Source organism: Aquarana catesbeiana, linkage group LG05, assembly GCF_042186555.1.
Source record: "Aquarana catesbeiana isolate 2022-GZ linkage group LG05, ASM4218655v1, whole genome shotgun sequence".
NCBI classification, from domain to species: domain Eukaryota; kingdom Metazoa; phylum Chordata; class Amphibia; order Anura; family Ranidae; genus Aquarana; species Aquarana catesbeiana.
The window spans coordinates 201,843,311-201,864,252 of NC_133328.1; the positions used below are offsets into that span (position 1 = coordinate 201,843,311).

At 42.0% G+C, this 20,942-nt stretch overlaps 1 protein-coding gene across 1 annotated transcript in view; it reads right to left on the reverse strand.

The window, feature by feature from the left end:
* The window catches only part of POU6F2 (POU class 6 homeobox 2), a 760,637-nt gene extending 759,851 nt beyond the window's left edge, over positions 1-786 (reverse strand). The window contains exon 1 of the mRNA XM_073630485.1: positions 405-786. Coding sequence (XP_073486586.1) covers positions 405-570 — 166 coding nt within the window. The 5' untranslated portion in view covers positions 571-786. The remainder of the gene's footprint in view (positions 1-404) is intronic.
* Between the last annotated feature and the right edge of the window lie 20,156 nt (positions 787-20,942).

Here is a 20,942-nt window from a genome sequence, read left to right on the forward strand (position 1 = left end):
TGCACGGATGCACATAACATCAAAAGCAACTGGAAAACCAAAACAGTAAACCAGTAACAAGTCAAAGCTCCAAAGAAGGAAATAGTTGCAGTGAAGAACAAAATGCAAGAAACAAAAGCAATACTGTTTTAACAACCACCAAAATTTCATCTATTCATTATCAAAGGGACAGGACATTTAAATGCTGTAGGCCACTCCAGCTGCCAATGAGTTAAAAAAGGTTGATTTTTTCTAATTCCTTGATATCTACAGTATAAATGCTTTTGGTACCTTGGGCTGCTCTTTAACAACCTAATATGACAAGAATTTTAAGTACACATAGAAAAGCACTACATATTAATAAGAGGGGGACACTGTCTTAGACAGCGTGGCAGAAGTGAAATTAAATGCCTAGACAGACTTACCGAAGAGCTTGCTGGGAGTGTCCTCACCATCATTTGATTCCACAGGAGCAAGCAGGGGCTCGTTCAGCTCACTGTCTGAAGTAGCTGCCTTGTCCTCACCTCTCGACTCTGCATTCATCTCACTCCGAAGCAGCAGCAGAGGCTTGCTGACTTTTCCGGCTATCATTGGATCCTGGTGATGGGGGGGAAATAAAGAGTGAGGGAAATAAGGAAGTAAAGTGGACGCTGTGGTGTTGGTACACTCTCCCCAACACCTTCCCCCCTCACTGTGTTTCCCTTACACACACACACACACACACTCCCGTCTCTCTTATCTCCCCAGCTGCTCCTGTTGTTATTGCTGGCTGCAGTCAAGTGAAGAGCTATTACAGATCCAATGAGTTTTCCATTACACCCCACCCTATTAAAGCTCAACTATCATGTGAAAGATTCAGAATGCTTTTCGGGAGAGCAAACTTCTTTGAAAGCATGCTTACAATCATCTGTGTATATGCATGATATGCCAGGCGGATTCTTCACTCTACTCTATGACAACAAGGCATCTTTGACTATAATAAGTTACCCCCCCCCAACTTATTGCACTGGTATGTAATGATCAAAGATTATACAAGTACCTGCCTCCTAGCTGTCATTCACTCTATCCTTCTCTCCCAAAATGCACTGCCTCTAAATTATGCAAAACGCTTTCTAATTACTATGAATTGAAATAAGTGTCATCATTTTCAAACAGAGCATTAGCATCAATGTTACAAAATAGACTTATTAAATATCAAATGAGCTTTGTCTCATTGTATCCATATTTAAATACGTTTAACAATAGAATAAATGTCTCTAGGAGGTTCATGACAGAAAAGAATCATTTTAAAGTTTATTTCCTTTTATCCGAGTCCTGCTTAGTGCTGAAAGGGACAGCAGCGTATTGAAACCAGTGCAGACTATTGAAATGGACAGCAGCCTACTGAAAGGGTCAGCTTCCCATTGAAAGGGTCATCTGAGTATTGTGCAGCACACAGAGTTTAGAATGACTGTGTTTGTACTTTAACAACACACAAGCATTTTAAGCAGAGACATTCTGCGAACAGATCCTAAAACTGAGATACACAACATTTTCTTTGTTGAGTCGCCAGCTATTAAATAGCACAAATAAATATTTTCTTTATCAATCAGTAGTCAATTAGGCAATAATACATCAACTAAGAAATCAACAAACATACCTACAAACAAAAAGCCAGTGGAAACAAATATTCACATTCTCGAAAGTTCAAGTGCAAGATCATACCAGTCATTTTTATATCATGACAATAAAAGATCTCCCATTTTGCCAATAATACACTTTCCTCTGGCATCAGAGCAACTACAAAAACTTTATTACAAAAAAAAGGTGCACAGCGCAGTTGTATGAAACATTAATTTACAAATTAAAAAAAAAAAAAAAAGTGCAACATTCATTAACATTAACTTGCATGAAATTAAAATGAGCAAAAATATAAAAAATTGTATATATTTTAAAAACAATACTTACAAAATAAATGCAGTTGTTCTTATTGCTGTGACATTAAGGCCCAAAAAGGAACAAATGCTAAGTGTATTTCCTGGTGATCGGATCTGCTCTTCTCATTTCAGTCAAAGGCCATTGTGAGGTCACAAGCTCTTCCACAAAACAGCTTTTAGTTTTTTTTTTTATGCCCTGTGTAGCGTCATACTGTGAGTATGCTGCATTGAGAGCTATGTAAAATAGTGAAAAAATACACTAAAATAACACTGCCAAATAGAGGCAATAGTACAGATGACCCTGTAGCGTTATCTGGCAGCTATTTATTGCTAAGTTCATGCCTAAATGACTTTTATGCAGGGAACAGGTGACCAGCGTGCTAGGAGGTGGGCTAGGAAGCTCCTAATGCCCCATCATCACATTGGTCGATGCGTGCCTGTGGGTTTTTTAATGTATTCACGTCTGAAAACTGAATTTGATATGACACATGATAATCTATGAAAATGTTAATCAATACAAATAGTTTAAGCTGTCATCAAATGCACTTCTTTAGTCAATACTCATATTGCTGCAAACAATGTCACTGTCACCGAGGCTTAATTTGCACAGCACTTAAATATTGGACTCTGTGCATCAGTGCACTCCTCTTGAAATACTGTAGGTAAACACATTTTCTCCCTATTTAAGGCTAGAGCACTCAGCATGCATTTAGCTGAGTCGAATCCTACCGTTTGAATACCTTGATAGGTCCACTGGAGGGCAAAATTAATACTTAATTGAATCTCACAGTCATCAAAATAATCAATACTTTTTTATTATTTATTCTTTACAGTCTGTTGACTGTTTCAAACCTCAGAGGGGATGGTGGAAAGGATTCATGGCTTTGAAACACTGTCATTTAACAAGGTAATTTTCAGTGGAGCATTAGGGGTTGTGAAACATATAATAAAACAAAAATGGTGGCTTATAATGGGAAGAAAGAAAAGAATTATATTTCTGCCATCTAATAAAACAAGATAAATAAAAAAAAACTAGCGAAGAGAGAAAGGGAAAATAAAAAGGGGGGAGGGAAGCTGAAAGGAGAAGGAGAACGAGGATAGGTAGGAGCTGGGTTTTGAAAGGTTTTATCATATCAAGAGCAGAGCTGTGCTTTCATAATGCTGACATTTCTCATCCTGACAATCCTAAACAAGTGAAAAGGATGGGATCGCTGATATCATCTTTCATCACATCCTCCAGCTTAAGAACCAACATGACAGCTCCTCTTCCCTATACACTGTTAATTACTAAATAAAACACTCCTCTGCAAGGAAGGGTGGCAGCACATAACCGATACCAAGGGTCTCTACAAGCGACAAAGTGGGTCTTAAAAAATTTGTTTTTGGTAGGAGATCAAAGGGGTCAGTAGATAATAAAGAGGATACAATAATGCACTGGGCAAGCCAAATCCTCCTGAGACCAATTTAAGATAGGTCTTCACTCTCATCAAACCTAGAGAAGAGCTGGTACTTTCATGATTTGGAAATGTCACATTGGAAGCAATTGTATATATTCTATAGTACCGATTATCACGGAAAAAAAATACACAGCTATATATATTACAACTTAATTCATAGGTTAATTCAACCATAGATAAAAAGAAAGAGGATCTACTCATGTTTGTTTTAATATAAGAAGAATTCCACGGCAAAAATGAAAGCACACATTTATTGTACATTTACTGTGAATATTCTGTACTGTAAAATTAGAATTATTATAGAGATCAGTGCATAAAATGTAAATACAGACGCAGTAGCTCAATCAAAAAAAGTACAATGGAAAAAAAAACAACCTAATAAACACTATAGACTAAATGCAACTGATTATTTACAGTGTTTCTGCTACAAAGTTTTTTGTAAAAAAAGTACTGTTTTCAAAATTTCAAACACAACACTAAAGTACATTTAATAACATAAAAAGAAAGGTAACACTGTTTTCTTCACACCCTGCTAGGTTCTTCTGCTTCTGTATGATCTCCTTAAAGTAAATGTAGTATCTACTCAGTACACATTCTGTTAAAGTGTAACACCAAAGCTTTTTTTTTAGTAGGTTTTAGGAGGGATTGGTAAAAATGCTGTCAAGTTATTTTTTGCTGTCCTGCTGGGGAGATTTCCCTTTACTTCTTGTCCTGGAGATGCAACATGAAATAAGAGGAAATCTCTTTAAAGTGAATAGAATTCTCATCTTAGAAGAAACATGTGTCCCAATTGTAGTTTTTTCTCTCAGTTCTTTCTCTGGTGACAACTCTTAAAATGCGGTATTTCCCCTAACTTTCTGTCTCAGTGACAATGGCCTCCAAGACAAACAGAGAGGTGAATCTTCCAAGCGGTGACACAGACAATTAAAACCACAAAACATTAAAGGGGGTCCAATCCTGCATTGTATCCAAAACTTAATTTACATGTACTTTAAATAAGGCTCAGAGTTTGTAGCAGACAAACTAAGGCCGTCCATACATGGTTTGAATCTCGGCTGGTTTAGCAGGAACCGGACGAAATTTAAACCATTAATGGGCAGGCTGAGTGTACCAAGTTGATCGATTGATCAACTTGGGTACAACTAGCCTGCCAGATCCTTTTGCGATTAACACTAGCGGCTGCTATAGCTGTCAGCAATAATCACTGTCTTCTACCGGTGGGGACGGCTGCCCCCACCCCCCCGTCGGGAGCAGACAATTGCTCATCAGGAGGGATTTCCCTGTCAACACTGTCTAAGTTGATGGGGAAATAGTGAAAATTTCTTTCCTGCAACCTGTGCTTGCAGGAAATAAATTTTCACCGTGTATGGCATGCCTATTTTGCTTGTTCCTAACTTTACTGATTCCAACACACAAGTGAAAACAGTATTTTGATTATGGGGAATGCATAACACTCTAGTCTGCCTGCCACAATTCAGACAGTCCTGGTACTTGGCAGACCTGTGTTCTATCACATGAGTGATGGGGTGTGGCATTTGCTTAGCCTTAAGCCAGGGGTCTCAAACTGGCGGCCCTCCAGCTGTTGTGAGACTACAAGTCCCATAAGGCATTGCAAGGCTGACAGTTACAAGCATGACTCCCACAGGCAGAGGCATGATGGGACTTGTAGTTCCGCAACAGCTGGAGGGCCGCCAGTTTGAGACCCCTGCCTTAAGCCATTGAGAAAGTTGCCATTTTGTATAGGATTTTCAGGGGCGTAAAGAAACAGATTATGGAAGTATGGTGTAAAGGGTCACAGAAGACCCAGTGGTGCTTGCTACAAAGTCTGAGAGTTCATGAATTAAACCTGTATTGAATAATACAAAAGTAGACTCAGACATTTATCATATCATATCTAGCACACAGAAATTATTTTTCCTATATCTTTAGCAGATTCATGTTGCATACAAAATAAACATAGAAGAGTGATGGCAGAAAAAAAGACCAAATGAGTCATTATTTCTGCCCCATTTTGTATACGTATAGATCTACATTTGTCCCAAGCATATCTGAAATGACTTACTGTTGATTGACCCACTACCTCTGCTGGAAGTCTATTCAAAGCAACTACTATTTTGCTAAAATACGGCACGAGGTGGTTGATTGCAACTGCATTTTGAGTTTTACTAAATGTATTATATTGGATTTCACACTATGTGGAGCATATTTCTTTTTGAGCATATATAGAAATGTGGAGGCAGATGGAGAATATGTATAGGCATTAACATGCCTGGCCTACCGCAAAAACTGGTGGAATAAGTCAGAAGTTCAGCCTAAGTTGAATATTCACGTGATATGCTATTTATGAATTCTCTGTAGTAGGAGAGTCATAGACCTTTGTTAAAGCAGAACTCCGGCCAAATTTTTTTTACCATGTCCTTGTTGCTGATCTCCTACCTTCACCAACTATGCCATTCATGTTCTTCTGAGCTCTGTAGTTCCTCTGTAATAGGCTGATGAACTTGCTAAAAAAATGTTATTGGTTGCTGACATCCTGTTTCTAAGACCGCTGGCTGCTATCCTTCTCCTTAGCTCAGCCAGCGGTCTGGCACACCCCCTTGTAGTCCTCTGAAAGCCAAGTAGGAAGTTCTATTTCCTGTAGCCCCCGGTCTGTGCCGCCCATGGAGGAGGTGTCCTCCTTCTTCTCTCTCCTCCCTCCTCCTCCTCCCTGCCTGGTGGTCCGCCCCTCTACTCTGCCTCCCCGCAGCACCAACGCCACCCCCCCTGCTATCACCATGCAGAGCAGGGATTATTATCAGTTGTATGACACAGCTGGGATCTTCCACTGTGTCAGGTATAGCATATCAGAACACCGAGCGCTGATGTCCCGCCTAGGGTGACCACATTTCCAAACTACCATTCAGGGACACACACCCCCCCTGCACCCGCCCAAAAAAAAGATGGTTTTTGATACTTTTTTTTGTCAATTTTTGGGAAAAAAAATAATAAAAATGCCATAAATCTATCCCCTATTTTGTAGACGCTATAGCTTTTGCGCAAACCAATCAACATACGCTTATTGCAATTTTTTTCCAAAAATATGTGATTATGTATAATCCTGTATAAAACTGTGCAAAAAAAGTGCAGTTATTTTTTGATGTATTGTAGAGCATGTAGCAGATGTAATCACAGAAGTGGAGCGTCTGCAGATTTTAATAATTTAACCAGTTCTCGACCGGTGCACGCCGATGTAGGTCGGCAGAATGGCACGGCTGGGCAAATGGACATACCCATACGTCCCTTTGAATTTGCCGCTGTGCCATTGCGTGCACGCCGGCGGCGTGCGCGCGCCGGCCAGGAGCTCCATGAGTCAGGTAGCGGGTCCCGCGGCCTCGATCGCCACAGGGATACCCGCGATCGCCTCATGGAGAGGACGAATGGGGAGATGCTAATGTAAACAAGCATCTCCCCGTTCTGCCTAGTGACAGTGTCACTGATCTCTGCTCCCTGTGATCAGGAGCAGAGATCAGTGATGTGTCACATGTAGCCATGCCCCCCCCAGTTAGTAACACTACCCAGGTCATACTTAACCTCTCCCCAGCCCCCTAGTGATTAACCCCTTCACTGCCAGTGTCATTTACACAGGAATCAGTGCATTTGTATAGCACTGATTGCTGTATAAATGACAAGGGTCCCAAAAATGTGTCAAAAATGTCCGATATGTCCGCCATAATGTTGCAGTCACGATAAAAATCGATGATTGCCGCCATTATTAGTAAAAAAATTAATAATAAAAATGCCATAAAGCTATCCCCTGTTTTGTAAACGCTATAACTTTTGAGCAAACCAATCAATAAACGCTTATTGTGATTTTTTTTTACCAAAAATATGTAGAATACATATCGGCCTAAACTGAGGGAAAAAAAAAATTTTAATATATTTTTTGGGGATATTTTTTATAGCAAAAATTAAAAATAATGCGTTTTTTTCAAAATTGTCGCTATTTTTTTGTTTATAGCGCAAAAAATAAAAAACGCATACCACCAAAAGAAAGCTCTATTTGTGGGAAAAAAAGGATGTCAATTTTGTTTGAGAGCCACGTCGCATGACCGCGCAATAGTCAGTTAACCTCTAGACATCCGCGCTATAGCCGAATGACGGCCACAGCGCGGACCTACATTCCCGGGAGGCCGTCACTTACAAAACACTAAACGCATAACTGCAGTGTTCGCAGAGTCAGGCCTGATCCCTGCGATCGCTAACAGCTTTTTTGGTAGCGTTTTGGTGAACTGGCAAGCACTAGCCCCAAGCAGCGTCAGGTTAGCGCCAGTAGCGCTAACACCCACGCACACACCGTACACCTCCCTTAGTGGTATAGTATCTGAACGGATCAATATCTGATCCGATCAGATCTATACTAGCGTCCCCAGCAGTTTAGGGTTCCCAAAAACGCAGTGTTAGCGGGATCAGCCCAGATACCTGCTAGCACCTGCCTTTTGCCCCTCCACCCGGCCCAGCCCAGCCCACCCAAGTGCAGTATCGATCAATCACTGTCACTTACAAAACACTAAACGCATAACTGCAGCGTTCGCAGAGTCAGGCCTGATCCCTGCAATTGCTAACAGGTTTTTTTGGTAGCGTTTTGGTGAAGTGGCAAGCACCAGCAGCCTAGTACACCCCGGTCATAGTCAAACCAGCACTGCAGTAACACTTGGTGACGTGGCGAGTCCCATAAATGCAGTTCAAGCTGGCGAGGTGGCAAGCACAAGTAGTGTCCTGCTGCCACCAAGAAGATGAACACAGGCCCGTCGTGCCCATAGTACCCTTGCTGCTGCATTCGCCAATCCTAATTGGGAACCCACCACTTCTGCAGCACCCGTACTTCCCCCATTCACATCTCCGACCAAATGCAGTCGGCTGCATGAGAGGCATTTTTATGTCCTCCCGAGTACCCCTACCCAACGAACCCCCCAAAAAAGATGTCGTGTCTGCAGCAAGCGCTGATATAGGCGTGACGCCCGCTATTATTGTCCCTCCTGTCCTGACAATCCTGGTCTTTGCATTAGTGAATGTTTTGAACGCTACCATTCACTAGTTGAGTATTAGCGTAGGGTACAGCATTGCACAGACCCAAACCTGGAACCGGTTACAGTTATAAAAGTTAGTTACAAAAAAAAGTGTAAAAAAAAAAAACACAAAAAAATATATAGAATAAAAAAAAATAGTTGTCGTTTTATTGTTCTCTTTCTCTCTATTCTCTCTATTGTTCTGCTCTTTTTTACTGTATTCTATTCTGCAATGTTTTATTGTTATTATGTTTTATCAAGTTTGCTTTTCAGGTATGCAATTTTTTATACTTTACCATTTACTGTGTTTTATTGTTAACCATTTTTTGTCTTCAGGTACGCAATTCACGACTTTGAGTGGTTATACCAGAATGATGCCTGCAGATTTAGGTATCATCTTGGTATCATTCTTTTCAGCCAGTGGTCGGCTTTCATGTAAAAGCAATCCTAGGGGCTAATTAGCCTCTAGACTGCTTTTAAAAGCAGTGGGAGGGAATCCCCCCCTCTTCCGTGTTTTTCTCTGGCTCTCCTGTCTCAACAGGGAACCTGAGAATGCAGCCGGTGATTCAGCCAGCTGACCATAGAGCTGATCAGAGACCAGAGTGGCTCCAAACATCTCTATGGCCTAAGAAACCGGAAGCTATGAGCATTTCATGACTTAGATTTCGCCGGATGTAAACAGCGCCATTGGGAAATTGGGAAAGAATTTTATCACACCGATCTTGGTGTGGTCAGATGCTTTGAGGGCAGAGGAGAGATCTAGGGTCTAATAGACCTCAATTTTTTCAAAAAAGAGTACCTGTCACTACCTATTGCTATCATAGGGGATATTTACATTCCCTGAGATAACAATAAAAATGATTAAAAAAAAATGAAAGGAACAGTTTAAAAATAAGATAAAAAAGCAAAAAAATAATAAAGAAAAAAAAAAAAAAGCACCCCTGTCGCCCCCTGCTCTCGCGCTAAGGCGTACGCAAGCGTCGGTCTGGCGTCAAATGTAAACAGCAATTGCACCATGCATGTGAAGTATCACCACGAAGGTCAGATCAAGGGCAGTAATTTTAGCAGTAGACCTCCTCTGTAAATCTAAAGTGGTAACCTGTAAAGGCTTTTAACGGCTTTTAAAAATGTATTTATTTTGTTGCCACTATACGTTTGTGCGCAATTTTAAAGCATGTCATGTTTGGTATCCATGTACTCGGCCTAAGATCATCTTTTTTATTTCATCAAACATTTGGGCAATATAGTGTGTTTTAGTGCATTAAAATTGAAAAAATTGTGTTTTTTCCCAAAAAAATGCGTTTGAAAAATCGCTGCGCAAATACTGTGTGAAAAAAAAGTGAAACACCCACCATTTTAATCTGTAGGGCATTTGCTTTAAAAAAATATATAATGTTTGGGGGTTCAAAGTAATTTTCTTGCAAAAAAAATAAATAAGTTTTTCATGTAAACAAAAAGTGTCAGAAAGGGCTTTGTCTTCAAGTGGTTAGAAGAGTGGGTGGTGTGTGACATAAGCTTCTAAATGCTGTGCATAAAATGCCAGGACAGTTCAAAACCCCCCAAATGACCCCATTTTGAAAAGTAGACACCCCAAGATATTTGCTGAGTGGCATGTCTTGCCCATGGAATATTTTATATTGTGACACAAGTTGCGGGAAAAAGACACATTTTTTTTTTTTGCACAAAGTTGTCACTAAATGATATATTGCTCAAACATGCCATGTGAATATGTGAAATTACACCCCAAAATACATTCTGTTGCTTCTCCTGAGTACGGGGATACCACATGTGTGAAACTTTTTGGGAGCCTAGCCGCGCACAGGACCCCGAAAACCAAGCACCGCTTTCAGGCTTTCTAAGGGCGTAAATTTTTGATTTCACTCTTCACTGCCTATCACAGTTTCGGAGGCCATGGAATACCCAGGTGGCACAACCCCCCCCCCCCCCAAATGACCCTATTTTGGAAAGTAGACACCCCAAGCTATTTGCTGAGAGGTATAGTGAGTATTTTGCAGACCTCACTTTTTGTCACAAAGTTTTGAAAATTGAAAAAAGAAAAAAAAAATTAGTTTTTCTTGTCTTTCTTCATTTTCAAAAACAAATGAGAGCTGCAAAATACTCACCATGCCTCTCAGCAAATAGCTTGGGGTGTCTACTTTCCAAAATGGGGTCATTTGGGGGGTTTGTGCCATCTGGGCATTCCATGGCCTCCGAAACTGTGATAGGCAGTGAAGAGTGAAATCAAAAATTTACACCCTTAGAAATCCTGAAGGCGGTGATTGGTTTTCAGGGCCCTGTACGCGGTTAGGCTCCCAAAAAGTCCCACACATGTGGTATCCCCATACTCAGGAGAAGCAGCTAAATGTATTTTGGGGTGCAATTCCACATATGCCTATGGCCTGTGTGAGCAATATATCATTTAGTGACAACTTTTTGTAATTTTTTTTTGTCATTATTCAATCACTTGGGACAAAAAAAAAATAATATTCAATGGGCTCAACATGCCTCTTAGCAATTTCCTTGGGGTGTCTACTTTCCAAAATGGGGTCATTTGGGGGGGGGGGTTGTACTGCCCTGCCATTTTAGCACCTCAAGAAATGACATAGGCAGTCATAAACTAAAAGCTGTGTAAATTCCAGAAAATGTACCCTAGTTTGTAGACGCTATAACTTTTGCGCAAACCAATAAATATACGCTTATTGACTTTTTTTTACCAAAGACATGTGGCCGAATACATTTTGGCCTAAATGTATGACTAAAATTGAGTTTATTGGATTTTTTTATAACAAAAAGTAGAAAATGTCATTTTTTTTCAAAATTTTCGGTCTTTTTCCGTTTATGGCGCAAAAAATAAAAACCGCAGAGGTGATCAAATAAGATCAAAAGAAAAGCTCTATTTGTGGGAAGAAAAGGACGCAAATTTAGTTTGGGTACAGCATTGCATGACCGCACAATTAGCAGTTAAAGCGACGCAGTGCCAAATTGTAAAGAGTGCTCTGGTCAGGAAGGGGGTAAATCCTTCCGGGGCTGAAGTGGTTAAAACTGATCGTGGCTGTAATGTTTTATTGGGTCTCTGCAATATACATAAAAAAAGGAGCATGGGATCCCCCCAGTCCATTACCAGGCCCTTTGGGTCTGGTATGAATATTAAGGGGAACCCCAAACCAAATTTTTTTTTAAAAATTGCGTGGGGGTCCCCCTACAATCCATACCAGGCCCTTCGGGTCTGATATAGAAATTAAGTGGAACCCTGTGCCAAATTTTTTTAAAAATGGCGTAGGGGTCTCCCCCAAAATCCATACCAGACCCTTTAGGTCTGGTATGGATTCTAAGGGGAACCCTGCGCCAGAATTTTTCAAAAAATGGTGTAGGGGTCCCCCCTAAAATCCATACCAGACCCTTATCTGAGCACGCAAACTGGCAGGCCGCAGGAAAAGAGGGAGGGACGAGAGAGCCCCCCCTCCTAAACCGTACCAGGCTACATGCCCTCAACATGGTAAGGGTGCTTTGGGGTAGCCCCCAAAAGCACCTTGTCCCCATCTTGATGGGGACAAGGGCCTCATCCCCACCACCCTTGCCCATGGGAGTCTGTGGGCGGGGGGCTTATCGGAATCTGGAAGCCCCCTTTAACAAGGGGACCCCCAGATCCCGGCCCCCCCTGTGTGAAATGGTAATGGGGTACAAATGTACCCCTACCATTTCACAAAAAAAGTGTCAAAATGTTAAAAATGACAAGACACAGCTTGGGGACAAGTCCTTTATTAAAAAATAAAAAAAATAAATGTCCCACAATGTTCATTCATCTTCTTATATCGCTCCACCGACAGACCGAAAAAGAAAAAGAAAATCCGCCACCAATCCTCCTCTATGGGAGGCTCCCGCCATGTGACGCTTCTTCGCTGATGACAGTTCTTATATAACTGAGGGTGTGGCCACCCGGTAACGTACCCGGTTGACCCCGCCCCCTCTGACGCCGCACATTTTTTTTACTTTTTCGGTCCGTCGACGGAGTAATATAAGAAAATGAATGGACATTGTGGGACATTTTTATTTTTTAATTTTTTAATAAAGGACTTGTCCCCAAGCTGTGTCTTGTCTTTTTTAACATTTTGACTCTTTTTTGTGAAATGGTGGGGGTACATTTGTTACCATTTCACACAGGGGGGGCCGGGATCTGGGGGTCCCCTTGTTAAAGGGGGCTTTAAGATTCCGATAAGCCCCCCGCTCGCAGACCCCCACAACCACCGGGCAAGGGTTGTGGGGATGAGGCCCTTGTCCCCATCAACATGGGGTCAAGGTGCTTTGGGGGCTACCCCAAAGCACCCTCCCCATGCTGAGGGCATGTGGCCTGGTACAGTTCAGGAGGGGGGCACTCTCTCGCCCCCCTCTTTCCCTGCGGCCTGCCAGGTTGCATGCTCGGATAAGGGTCTGGTATGGATTTTGGGGGTACCCATACGCCATTTGTTTTTACATGTTGGCGCAGGGTTCCCCTTAAAATCCACAACAGACCTGAAAGGTCTGGTATGGATTTTGGGGGGGACCCCTACGCCATTTTTTTTTATTTGGTGCAGGGTTCCCCTTAATTTTCATATCAGACCTTAAGGGCCTGATATGGAATTTAGGGGGACCCCACGCAATTTTTTTAAAATTTTGGTTTGGGGTTCCCCTTAATATTCATACCAGACCCAAAGGGCCTGGTAATGGACTGGGGGGAGATCCGATGCTCTTTTTTCAATGAGTTTCATCTATATTGCCAAGACCCGACAATTCAATACAGCCGCGATCAGTTTTAAATGACAATTTTTCCTTTAGAAATTTAATTTAGCTGTGGTACTGTACTAAACACAGGAAAAATGTGCCACTTTACAGGCATACTATAGACACCACCCAGGCACGATATTTAAAGGAATATTTCATTTTTATTCTTTCACTTTAAGCATTAAAAAAAAAAAAAAATCACTGCTCCCGAAAAAACGGCCATTTTTTAAAAAGATTTTTGCATTGATACATGTCCCCTGGGGCAGGACCCAAGTCCCCAAACACTTTTTATGACGACAACTTGCATATAAGCCTTTAAAATGAGCACTTTTGATTATCCATGTTCGCGTCCCATAGACTTTAACAGTGTTCGTGTGTTCTAGCAAATTTTTTGCCTGTTTGTTATGTTCTGGTGCGAACCGAACCGTGGGGTGTTCGGCTCATCCCTACTGAAGACATTCTTGGCCAATCCATCACCTTTACCCTCAGCTTCTTTAGCAAGGCAGTGGTCGTCTTGGAGGTGTGTTTGGGGTCGTTATCATGTTGGAATACTGCCCTGCGGCCCAGTCTCCGAAGGGAGGGGATCATGTTCTTCTTCAGTATGTCACAGTACATGCTGGCATTCATGGTTTCCCCAATGAACTGTAGCTCCCCAGTGCCAGCAGCACTCATGCAGCCCCAGACCATGACACTCCCACCACAATGCTTGACTGTAGGCAAGACACACTTGTCTTTGTACTCCTCACCTGGTTGCCGGCGACACACGCTGGACACCATCTGAACCAAATACGTTTATCTTGGTCTCATCAGACCACAGGACATGGTTCCAATAATCCATGTCCTTAGTCTGCCTGTCTTCAGCAAACTGTTTGCGGGCTTTCTTGTGCATCATCTTTAGAAGAATCTTCCTTCTGGGATGACAGCCATGCAGACCAATTTGATGCAGTGTGTGGCGTATGTTCTGAGCACTGACAGGCTGACCCCCCACTCCTTCAACCTCTGCAGCAATGCTGACAGCACTCATACGTCTATTTCCCAAAGACAACCTCTAGATGTGACGCTGAGCATGTGCGCTCAACTTCTTTGATTGACCATGGCGAGGCCTGTTCTGGGTGGAACCTGCCCTGTTAAACTGTTGTATGGTCTTGGCCACCGTGCTGAAGCTCATTTTCAGGGTCTTGGCAATCTTCTTATAGCCTAGGCCATCTTTATGTAGAGCAGGGGTCTCCAAACTTTTTACTTTGAGGGTCACACTAGATATTTTATAGATATTTGAGGGCCGAAAAAAAAAGTTATTTATAAATGAATCATCAGCTATGAAATAAAGTCAAAATTAAAAAAAAACTGCCATCAGTGGGGCTGGATGGTGCACCTGTATCCTCCACCCACACCTAAATGCCAGAGCCTCGTGCACCAGGGCTAAACGTTAATTGTGCATAAGGCCTTACATCTGTGTTACTGTCAGAGCCTCCCTGCCCATTTGTGTCCAAAGCAGAATATCCACACACAATTGTATCCTCATAAGACTTTCCGTACACGCTTGTGTCCCCATTAGCGTCCACCTTGCACAATTCTGTTCCCATCACAGCCACCCCCCACACATTTATGTCCCCATCGGAACTCCTGCCACACGCTTGTGTCCCCTCAGAGCCACCTCCCCACACCCATTAAAACCCTTCCTGCCCATGTCCCAATCAGCGCCCCCACATGTGTGTACCCATCAGAGTCCTCGCTCCCCCACACTTGTGTCCCCATCAGAGCCCCCTCCACACTTGTGTCCCCATCAGAGCCCCCTCCACACTTGTGTCCCCATCAGAGCCCTTCCACACGTGTGCCCCCATCAGAGCCCCCTCCACACTTGTGTCCCCATCAGAGTCCCCTCCACACTTGTGTCCCCGTTCAGAGCCCCCCCCACACTTGTGTCCCCATCAGAGCACCTTCCACACTTGTGTCCACATCAGAGACCCCTCCACACTTGTGTCCCCATCACAGCCCCCTCCACACTTGTGTCCCCCCTCAGAGCCCCCCTTCACATTTGTGTCCCCCATCAGAGCCCCTCCACACTTGTGTCCCCCATCAATGCCCCCCCACACTTGGGTTCCCATCAAAGCTCCCCCACACTTGTGTCCCCGTCAGAGCCCCCCCAACACTTGTGTCCCCATCAGAGCCCCCCCCACACACACACTTGTGTTCCTCATCAGAGCCCCCCACACTTGTGCCCGCATCAGAGTCCCCCTAAATTTGAGTCCTCCTTTACAGCCCCACACATACAGTTTTGTCCCCCCCTTCTATACTTGTGTCCCCAGCACGTTCCTTTCCCCATCACTGCTATTTCCTTCGTAGATCAGATGTTCATTACCTCCTTGCTGCTTCTCTGAAGGGCTGGCATTAGAGCAGACCTACTACACTTACCGGGTCCCGCCAAACTTTTACATTAACACGCTGTTACAGCAAAATATTACATTGACTTTAACTGTGGGGGGAGGAGCTGGGAGGCGCAGCAGGTCTGCACTGAAATAACATAGGCTTTGTTGGCTTTCTCGAGTTGTGGGACTTTTGCTGCACACCCCTTTAATGCCTGTCAGAAGGCAGAGCAAGCCCCACGGACTCGAGCGGAGTCCGTCCCTGCAGTGAGTCTGATGACTGCAGCTGCGGGCCGGACAAAATGTCCTAGTGGGCCGTACTTTGGAGACCCCTGATGTAGAGCAATAATTCTTTTTTTCAGATCCTCAGAGAGTTCTTTGCCATAAGATGCCATGGTGAACTTCCAGTGACCAGCATGAGAGAGTGAGAGCGATAACACCAAATTTAACACACCTGCTCCCCATTCACACGTGAGACCTTGTAACACTAATGAGTCACATGACACCGGGGAGGGAAAATGGCCAATTGGGCACAATTTGGACATTTTCACTTAGGGGTGTACTCACTTTTGTTGCCAGCGGTTTAAACATTAATGGCTGCGTGTTGAGTTATTTTGAGGGGACAGCAAATTTACACGCTTATACAAGCTGTACACTCACTACTTTACATTGTAGCAAAGTGTCATTTCTTAAGTGCTGTCACGTGAAAAGATGTAATAAAATATTATCAAAAATGTGAGGAGTGTACTCAACGTTTGTGAGATATGAGATACTGTATATCAGTATGCAATTATTGGACCTCCAGCTGTTGCAAAACAAAAACAAAAAAAGTCCCGTCATGCCTCTGCCTCTGGGTGTCATGCTTGCGGCTGTCAGAGTCTTGCTATGCCTCATGGGCCTTGTAGTTCTGCAACAGCTGGAGGTCCGCTAATTGCATATCCCTGCTGTATATATTTGAAAATTGATAAATCTTTGCTTCTTCTAGTCCTGAGATGGAGGGACTTAACATCTCACATTTTGGTCTTGTTTTTCTTGTTATATCATGCTGACTGTGAAACTTTTATATGTGCACTCTGCTGAGCCTTATTTTTGTACATTTTGTTTGTTACTCATTTTTTTCTATTATTTTCTCAATAAATACATTGTGAAAGAAAATTGATCAATCCTGACGTACTGACGGCCTAATTTCTCATTTCTTAAAGGCCCTTAAAATGCCAGGACAGTACAAATACCCCCAAATGACCCATTTTTGAAAAGTATACAGTCTGTGGTATTTAGTAAGAGGCATGGTGAGTTTTTTGAAGTTGAATTTTTCTTGTCACAATTTTTGGGAAAATTAAGAAATTAAACAAAATGTGTTTTTATTTCTCAATTTTGTTTTTACATACACACAGTACAGCATCATCATATGACTGGTGTGGTGGTGATCGGGGATATTGCCTAGTGACAGTGTGTTAAAATGTTTTTTTCTTTTTTCACAATTTTTTTTTTACATACTTTCATCAGAGTAGTTCAGTGTTACTATAGTGACACTATATCACTCTGAGGGGGTGATCAGGGATTCTTTTTCCTTTTTTACACTTTGATTACCATTACAGCAATGATTAGACCAGACAGCAGCAGCCTAAAAAATAGATCTTTCTTACACAGATACGTCAAAATAGGTGTTAAAGAAATCAAATAAATTCCATACCACGCTCTCAGTACTCAAATATGCATACATAAATAAAGATGCAAAAATTATAAATGAAATTCATAAAAAATACATATGCTGAAGCACTAAGGAAAATGTCCATATAATTTTAAAAGAAAATTAAATCAATTTAAGTGTCCATGAACCACCACCATAATCTTCTATCAATGTGAGTGATGAGAATCCTTGCGATCTGGGTGAGAAAACGTCTTTCACCACCACCAGGCAAACAATCTACTCACCAGAAGGAAGTGTGCCTTCTGAAGGGAGACTGATCCACAGCCCGGTAGGATGGGCATTTATAATTTTTTGCATCTTTATTCATGTATGCATATTTGAGTACTTAGAGCACGGTATGGAATTTATTTGATTTCTTTAACACATCATTAGACCTTTGGTCTCACTACCAGCTGCTCCCTAAAAAAGTTATTTAACACAATTTGCATTTATTCATGTTAAATATTATCGAGGGTGTGTGGCTTATAGGTTTTCCCTATATTTCTTTCAAGTCAAAATAGGTGTTACGAGGGGGGAGGGAAATTTTTAAGAATAACTAGGTTTAGGTTTTGGAATACTAGTTTGATAATGTTAATGATAAAAGCCCAATTTTCTCTCTTGTCTTCCAAAGTACCTTGGAGGCAAAGATTCACTCTCATCTTTTACAGGTAGATATTGATACAGATAGGGAAACTTTAACCACTTGACATCCAGTTGTTGTATTTAAAAAGCCAGACAGCTCCCTTCTGAAGGGAGGAGGGTTTATATATGAACCCTTCAGCTCCTGCCCCAATAGGGAAGGCATCAGTGTTCCCTGTGATCACTGTGCCCTTCAGACACAGCAGATTACAGAGCAGGGTACAGGGCCAATGAAATTGTGACCAGTCACAGCAATTGCATAGTTACATAGTTAATCAGGTTGCAAAAAGACACAAGTCCATCTAGTTCAACCATAAAAATAAATAAAAAATAATATCAATCAATCCCATATACCCAATCCTATACCCACAGTTGATCCAGAGGAAGGTGAAAAACCCCAGCAAAAAATGATCCACTTTCCTACAGCAGGGGAAAAAATTCCTTCCTGACCCCCAAGAGGCAAACCGATTTTCCCTGGATCAACCTTACCTATTCATGTCAGTACCCAGTTATATTGTGTACATTTAGGAAAGAATCCAGGCCTTTTTTAAAGCAATCAACTGAGCTTGCCATAACCACTTCTGGAGGGAGTCTATTCCACATTTTCACAGCTCTTACTGTGAAGAAACCTTTCTATATTTGAAGATGAAATCTTTTTTCCTCTAGATGTAAAGAGTGCCCCCTTGTCCTCTGTGAAGACCTTAAAGTGAATAACTCAACACCAAGTTCACGATATGGATCATTTATGTATTTGTACATTTTGATCATATCCCCCTTAATCTCCTCTTCTCCAGGCCTTTCTTAAAGCAATCTACTGAGCTGGTCAGAACCATCTCTGGAGGGAGTCTATTCCACATTTTCACAGCTCTCACTGTGAAGAAACCTTTAGATATTTGGAGATTAAATCTCTTTTCCTCTAGGTGTAAAGACTGCCCCCTTGTCCTCTGTGTTGACCGTAAAGTGAATAACTGAACACCAAGTTCACTATATGGACCCCTTATATATTTGTACATGATGATCATATCCCCCCTTAATCTCCTCTTCTCAAGAGAGAATAAATCTAGGTTCTCTAATCTTTCCTCATAGCTGAGTTCCTCCATGCCTTTTATCAGTTTGGTTGCCCTTCTCTGCACTGTCTCCAGTTCCCCGATATCCTTTTTGAGAACTGGTGCCCAAAACTGAACTGCATATTCCAGATGAGGTCTTACTAATGATTTGTACAGGGACATAATGATATTGTTCTCTCTGGAGTCCATACCTCTCTTAATACAAGAAAGGACTTTGCTCACTTTGGAAATCGCAGCTTGGCATTGCATGTTATTATTGAGCTTATGATCTACCAAAACCCCCAGATCCTACTCCACTACAGATCCTCCCAGTTGTACTCCCCCTAGTATGTTTGATGCATGTATATTCTTAGCCCTCAAGTACATAACTTTACATTTATCAACATTAAACTTCATCTGCCATATAGTCGCCCAATTAGACAGTGCATTAAGGTTGGCTTGTAAATTGGAGACATCCTGTAAGGACGTAATTCCAATGCATAGTTTAGTGTCATTTGCAAAGACTGAAATGGTACTTTTAATCCCAGACCCTATATCATTTATAAAGGTATAAAAGTAAGAATCTCAACACTGAACCTTGGGGTACATCAATGATAACCTTAGACCATTCAGAGTAAGAATCATTAACCACTGCTCTCTAAATTCTGTCTTTTAGCCAGTTTTCTGTCCATTTACAAACTGATATTTCCAATCCTGTAGACTCTACCTTACACATTAGCCATGTGTGGGGAACTGTGTCAAACGCTTTTGCAAAATCCAAGTATACCACATCCACAGCCACCCCTCTGTCCAAGGTTTTACTTACCTCTTCATAAAAAGAAATCAGATTTGTTTGACAACTTCTGTCTTTCATGAACACATGCTGTCCGTTGCTTGAAATATTTTTTTCCAGCAAGAACTCATCTATGTGTTCTTTTATTAAACTCTCCAGTATCTTCCCGACTATAGAAAGTAAACTGACAGGTCTATAGTTACTTGGTAAAGACTTTGTTCCCTTTTGAAATATAGGCACCACATTGGACCTACGCCAATCCAATCGTACTAGTACCGTCATTAGGGATGAGCCAAACATCCCCCTGTTCGGTTTGCACCAGAACATGCGAACAGGCAAAAAATTTGTTCGAACACGCGAACACCGATAAAGTCTATGGGACTTGAAACATGAATAATCAAAAGTGCTAATTTTAAAGGCTTATATGCAAGTTATTGTCATAAAAAGTGTTTGGGGACCTGGGTCCTGCCCCAGGGGACATGGATCAATGCAAAAAAGTTTTAAAAACGGCCGTTTTTTCAGAAGCAGTGATTTTAATAATGCTTAAAGTGAAACAATAAAAGTGTAATATTCCTTTAAATTTCATACCTGGGGGGTGTCTATAGTATGTCTGTAAAGGGACACATGTTTCCCATGTTTAGAACAGTCTGACAGCAAAATGACATTTCAAAGGAAAAAAGTAATTTAAAACTACTCGCGGCTATTATTGAATTGTCAGCCCGACAATACACATAAAAGTTCATTGATAAAAACGGCATGGGATTTCCCCACAGGGGAACACCCGAACCAAAATTTTTTTTAAAATGGCGTGGGGGTCCCCCTAAATTCCATACCAGGCCCTTCAGGTTTGTAATGGATTTTAAGGGGAACCCCGTGCCAAAATTTTTTTAAAAATGGCGTGGGATCCCCCCAAAAATCCATACCAGATCCTTATCTTGTGTACACAACCTGTGAGGCCGCAGAAAAAGAGGGGGGACGAGAGAGCGGCCCCCCTCCTGAACCGTACCAGGCCATATGCTCTCAACATTGGGAGGGTGCTTTGGGGTCCCTCCAAAGCACCTTGTCCCCATGTTGATGGGGACAAGGGCCTCATCCCCACAACCCTTGCCCGGTGGTTGTGGGGGGCTTATCGGAATCTGGAAGCCCCTTTAACAAGGGGACCCACAGATCCTGCCCCTCCGTGTGAAATGGTAAAGGGGTACAAAAGTACCCCTACCATTTCACAAAGAAAGTGTCAAAAATGTTAAAAATGACAA